This window comes from Neoarius graeffei, chromosome 16 (genome assembly GCF_027579695.1).
Source record: "Neoarius graeffei isolate fNeoGra1 chromosome 16, fNeoGra1.pri, whole genome shotgun sequence".
Taxonomy (NCBI): Eukaryota; Metazoa; Chordata; class Actinopteri; order Siluriformes; family Ariidae; genus Neoarius; species Neoarius graeffei.
This window is the reverse complement of record NC_083584.1, coordinates 35,852,622-35,858,621: the sequence shown is the minus strand read 5'-3', so window position 1 is coordinate 35,858,621 and position 6,000 is coordinate 35,852,622. Positions and strand designations below refer to the sequence as shown.

The 6,000-nt window shown below is 44.3% G+C and overlaps 1 protein-coding gene across 5 annotated transcripts in view; it reads left to right on the top strand.

Annotated features, from left to right (window-relative positions):
* Positions 1-651: 651 nt before the first annotated feature.
* Positions 652-6,000, top strand: part of nhsl3 (NHS like 3) — a 75,371-nt gene continuing 70,022 nt past the window's right edge. Inside the window, exons 1-2 of one of the 5 annotated variants that reach the window (XM_060942844.1) lie at positions 652-922; positions 1,924-2,219. In XM_060942844.1, the coding sequence (XP_060798827.1) occupies positions 1,970-2,219 (250 nt within the window). In that variant the 5' untranslated portion in view covers positions 652-922; positions 1,924-1,969. Of the gene's footprint in view, positions 958-1,923; positions 2,220-6,000 lie in introns of all 5 variants that reach the window. The other 4 variants (XM_060942842.1, XM_060942840.1, XM_060942841.1 and 1 more) reach the window with 4 other exon arrangements.

Below are 6,000 nucleotides of genomic sequence, written 5' to 3'. Positions count from 1 at the left end.
TTCTGCTTTATAGCTTCAGTCCACTGAATAGCAGAAAATAACCAATTCATTCAAGGTTGCAATAAAAGTTCAAGGAAATATTCTTCTGAAGTATTTTCCGAATTGAAAATGAGAGAATTCACATCCAAATCAAACACACACGCAATGCTTTATATCCATTTATAGAAGCTAATAAGTATAAACACGTGTGTTTATAAGGGAAGGAAGGAGACAGGTTCTGATTTTGACTGCTCCTTGAGTCAAGGTGTCTGTGAGATAAATATGTTGTTAGGTCATGGTTTGTCACGTGAAGTAAAAAGTGGCAGGTCATATTTCACCTGTTGAATTCTGATCGTCGTTCACAGGAAGTATTGGTATTTATTTTTCCTGCTCAGTGAGGGATGTATGATCCTCTTTGTTTTTCCGTCACTGTTTCATCCAGATTGTTAAAACAGAAATGATACATAACGTTAATTATAAACAAATGCTAAGCAGACGTCACCTGATGGTACTACAGGCAACTACCTAAGAAACCTGAGCAAGACCTGGAAAGGAAGAGTGAAGAAATACAACACATGAGACTGCCAGAAAACAAGGGGGAACAACAGAAAAGCTCTGTCTGAGAGCAAGGCGGAGAGGGGTGTGCGTGGGTATGAGAGAAAGACAGAGAGAGGAGGGAGAATGTGAGAGAGGGAGGCAGTCTGTCATTGTGAAACAGCACTGGCTGGAATACACGTGTGAGTTTGCAGTTCCTCTTTGCGGAGTTGAATAGAGGCCAGTGCAGCCCTGGAGCTGGAGCAGACAGAAGGGGGAGGACTGACCAGCATGGAGCTTCAGTCACCCCGAAAGAGCTGAATAAACAGCACAGCAAAGCTCTGACGAGACAGAGAGGTCCAGACAGACAAGAAAAGAAGGGAAGATCCCCTCAGGAGTGTTCCTGTATGTACGTAATATGTATGTATGCATGTCCACCAGCATGTAAGTGTGAACTATTTATGTTAGAGTAGAAAAGGTCCTTAGTATATAAAATACAGAGGCAGTAGTATATCGTTCGGACTGTATTTCAGCTTGTGAACACAAGTTTGAGTGTTTATGGGTGGGTTTGGGGATGATTGCTTTGTACCGGGGGTGTGTTCAGGAGTATGTTTCTCATTTGAGCAGCTCTCATTTTCTGCTTCTCTGATACACACAATTGCATACTGCAGAGGCTGAGCAGTTACACTATCTAAAAGCGGCATCCTTCTGCTCTGAGAGATTTTTGCCACAGGCACCATCCTGCAAAAAACAACATGCTTGTGGCAAAGCTAGGAGTTTTCTACTACATACCTCTGACAGGGAGGGGGAAATACAGAGCTTTGTCCTGCATTTTTTTGGGTCCCTTCCTTTCTTCCATTTTGTTTTCTTCCTCTTTTTCCAGTTTTTCTAACATGAATGAGATTAGGAGGCTTAGTGAGAAGGCATTTTCTTACTAAGGATGACAATATTGCGGAGGCTACATTTTGCACACACTGTAAATACTGGCTAAACAACGATTTCTAATCACCTGAACTGAACTGCATGTGAGCCATGGACAAAACGCTTGTCCCACAGTCTCTCTCACACGTTCTTCATTTCTGTGGAGAAATAACAAGATGAGACACAGAGCACTAATCTTTGGATTTGCTGTTATTGCTTGAGCAAGCTAGCCACAAGTCAGGATTGACTGCATTCCTGAATTTTTGGTCCCTTACCACTCCTTCCTAAAGTTTGTCTGGACTGTCCATAAAGATGTAGAAGAATCCTTACACTCGGGCATTTTAGCCTAGGCAGCAGGTGTAGCATCTGTATGTGAAGGGAGTGCTGCGTTTTGAACAGCTACCTTCTGTCAAAATCATTGACTGTACTTTTACAGATGATTCCAGAGTACTAAAAAAAGACCATTTTTCTTTTTTTCCACCAATATAGTGACTGTTATAACAGGTGACGGGATTGGAGTAAGTGACAGTTGAGGATGTCCAGGAGCAGCTCCACAGGGGACCTGGTGCCCAAGGACATCACGGAGATGTTGGCCTTGCAGAATAAAATAAGCAAGAGCAGGAAGAAGCGTGGATCATCTCTGAGTCGGACTTTCAGCTGGTTTAAAGGAAGTAAACCAAAGAGGATTGTCAGTAATGGTCAGAGTCGGTCAGGGAGGTTAGGTGGTTGGACTGGAGAGTGTACTACCATCAGACAGGATGCTGACAATCATGATGTTTCCAAAGGTGAGTCACACTTCAGATGTTTCTGATATTTAAACTTTATTACGGTTGCATTTGTCCACTTCTCATCAGTCTTCTCAGGCCCAGGTACAGTAATGCCTGAGGCAATTTTGTGAATTTTGGTTTGTTTTTATATGGTTACTCATTTGGTTCAGTCTTGTGCCTTAGTGGTGTTGTGTCACTTTAAGGAGCATTGTTGATACGAAGTGTGCAAAGTGTGTGTTCCAGCCAGTTGGTGACACAACATGTGGGACCTCAATGTTCTTATCTGAGTCACTTTTTAAAAACCTGCTTGGTGAGCTTGGTGGATTAACCAGAACAGTGGAAAACTGTTCAGAAATATGGTTCAAGATTGTTCTGTCCTGTTGGGTGAAATATACAGTATAGATGTTTGACAAATAAATGCATGATAAAATTACTCTGCAATTCAAATATAATGCATTATCCATGGAATGAACAAATAAGGCTTGAAGGTTTACCTGGATGCACTCCATGAGTATAAGATCATAGAGTTTAACGACTTAAACTCGGGATGGATCCCAATCTTCTATTCAGGATGAAAACTTTGATCCGAGCATGCAGTAGAGAGCAGCCAGTGTGAACCAGAATGTCGACAGGGCCATGGGAGAGAGGAAGGAGATTAAAGACACAATGCTGTATTGATCCAAAGAGATGAGAGAGTGAATTCCTTATTAAATGCCTTTTTTAATGAGGGCACACAGTCTCTTTCTCTTTTGGTGTCTTTTTTCTTTTCCTCTCTGTTCTCACAGACTCTACAACTCCTGAACTGCAGAATTACAGAGAGGTAGAATTACACCCCCCTATAGTTAGCCAATTCAACTTTTCATTACTGCTTATTATACTCCATTGTTTACCCCACTGCACATTACTGTGTTCTTTGAACACTGGTGTGAGGTCTAATATGGTTTAGGTTGCTAATACATTTTGACAAGCTTACACTGGTAAGATAAGGAAAGGAAATTGCGAAATAAAAATCACTGGAGTGACCTCAGAGTCTAAGAAAAAGAAATTTGTTTACAGATCGATGGATGTGGGGCGGCACGGTGGTGTAGTGGTTAGCGCTGTCGCCTCACAGCAAGAAGGTCCGGGTTCGAGCCCCGTGGCCGGCGAGGGCCTTTCTGTGCGGAGTTTGCATGTTCTCCCCGTGTCCGCGTGGGTTTCCTCCGGGTGCTCCGGTTTCCCCCACAGTCCAAAGACATGCAGGTTAGGTTAACTGGTGACTCTAAATTGACCGTAGGTGTGAATGTGAGTGTGAATGGTTGTCTGTGTCTATGTGTCAGCCCTGTGATGACCTGGCGACTTGTCCAGGGTGTACCCCGCCTTTCGCCCGTAGTCAGCTGGGATAGGCTCCAGCTTGCCTGCGACCCTGTAGGACAGGATAAAGCGGCTACAGATGATGAGATGAGATGAGATCGATGGATGTGTTTGAGTCTTTGGTAACACTTTATTTTGATAGTCCAATGTAGATACTCTAAAACCAGTCAATGAACCATCTATAGACTGTTAAAAGCCAGTTTATGAACTCATGCGAAATAATACATATAATCAACAGGATCTGGTTGATAATGTTTTGTAGATTATCAACTTTTTCTTCTGCTTTGTATTGATAGTCAAGTTTATGGTTGTCGATATATATTTAATAGACAGTCTTTAAGCTATTGATGTCTGTCCCCATACTGCTTAGAATTGGAACCCATTAGCTAGAGAAAGAAAAAAATATATATCATGGAGCATTTCATTTTATAGAAATAACTGAATGAACATTTATATTGTGGAAGTTCCTTAAACAAAACAAACAAAAAAATCTGAATTAAATCAACTGTTGTCTAGACAAAAGAGTTTTATCATGGAAGAGATGTGTAAAAAAAGTTATTACTGACTTTCCCTATAAAACTAATCCTGTCCATATAGGGCTGTAGATACAAATTGGACTTAAATGACAACCTTTAAGAGTATATATACATAGTTTTCCCTCAGAGAACAGTGTGGTACTTATTTTTCTCACAGTGTAAGCAGACCTGCTTTGTTGGGCCTCTTCCTATCTACAGCGCTGTCCTGATTCAGGCAAATGCAAGCACATCTATGGGCTGTGGGCTTGATAATGCAGTACTAAACCATTGCGTCAGCCTTGTTTCATTGTACTTGGTCTCCATCCACCCCTTCCCTCGCCTCAAGGGGCTCTATCCAGTCCAGAGGCTTTTTCGGGGGTAAGATCACTGTGTGTGGGATTCCCTCAGGTTAGGGCATGCTAAACACTCCATACACCTACACTCATACCCACAGACCCTTCAGATAGCCATACTGGTTATTGTAGGGGTTGTAGATCAAGATGTGGAATGTAATGATGTAATGTTTTTTTGGGTTTTTTTCATTCAAGTAGGATTGATGATAAGCTTTACATGTCATCAGTGCACTGGAAATGTCAAATGGAGCCAACCGGAAAGGTGTCAATGGCTTTTGTTACAAGCAAATTGTTAGGGTTTTGCTGGGATTCGAACCTGGTTCGTTGGTGTGATAATCCAGCAAACCCCCACTAGGCCACCAGGGGGATGACTCAAATGCAGAGGCGTGAGGCGGAAGTAGAAAAAGAATCAAAAGGTTTATTTAAACTATATACACTATATACAGGGCAAAACAAAAGACAAAAAAAAAAAAAAACCAAAGAGTATAATCCAAAAGAAAAGCAAAGTGCAAAAATTCAAAAGCTAAGAAGATCAAAAAACACAGTACAAAGGAAACTGGAGATAAACATAACAGCACAAAGACTCCGTGACAAGAGGACTGAACTCAGGGGTATAAATAGACAAACTAATTAAGGACACAGGTGAAGATAATTAGGCAATTAACACAAACACAAAACACAGGAACAGTGGCGGCCTCTAGAGGCCAAAATAAACACGACATGAAAAGGAAATAACAGCGGCCTCTAGAGGCCAAAACAGTCCTAGTCCTAACAGGACCCCCCCCTCTAGGAGCGTCTCCTGACGTTCCCAGGGCGATCCGGATGGGCCGAATGGAAGTCCCGACATAGTTCTTTATCAAGGACATCCCGAGCAGGAACCCAGCAGCGCTCCTCAGGACCATAGCCCTCCCAGTCCACCAGATATTGCAACCCGCCGCGGACCCGGCGGGAGTCAAGCAGGCGATTCACAGTGAACACAGTCTGCCCCTGGAAGATGCGGGGGGGTGGGGGGTTCCTAGGGGCAGGGGCATACGTAGACGTCAGTACGGGCCGTAACAGGGAAACATGGAAAGTGGGGTTGATCCTCAGAGTCCGGGGCAACTGGAGCCGGTAGGAGACAGGGTTCACCCTGCGCACCACCTTGAAGGGGCCAATGTAGCGAGGAGCAAGCTTGCGGTTCTCCACCCGCAGTGGAAGGTCCTTAGTGGACAGCCAAACACGCTGCCCAGGGCGGAAAGCGTGTGCAGGTCTTCTATGGCGGTTGGCCTGAGTCTGGTTGGTTCTGGAGGTCTGTATGAGGGTCTTCCTGACCTTGCTCCAGGTCTTGCGACACCGTCTCACATATTGGTTGACCGAGGGCACCCCCGCGTCCTCCTCCTGGTCCGGGAACAGAGGTGGCTGGAACCCGAATTGGCACTGGAATGGCGACAGCTTGGTGGCCGATGACTGCAGGGTGTTGTGGGCGTACTCCGCCCATGGCAGCCAGGTGCTCCACGATGTCGGGTTATCCATAGCCAGGCCTCGCAGGGTGGTTTCCAGGTCCTGGTTGAGCCTCTCCGTCTGACCATTGGACTGTGGGTG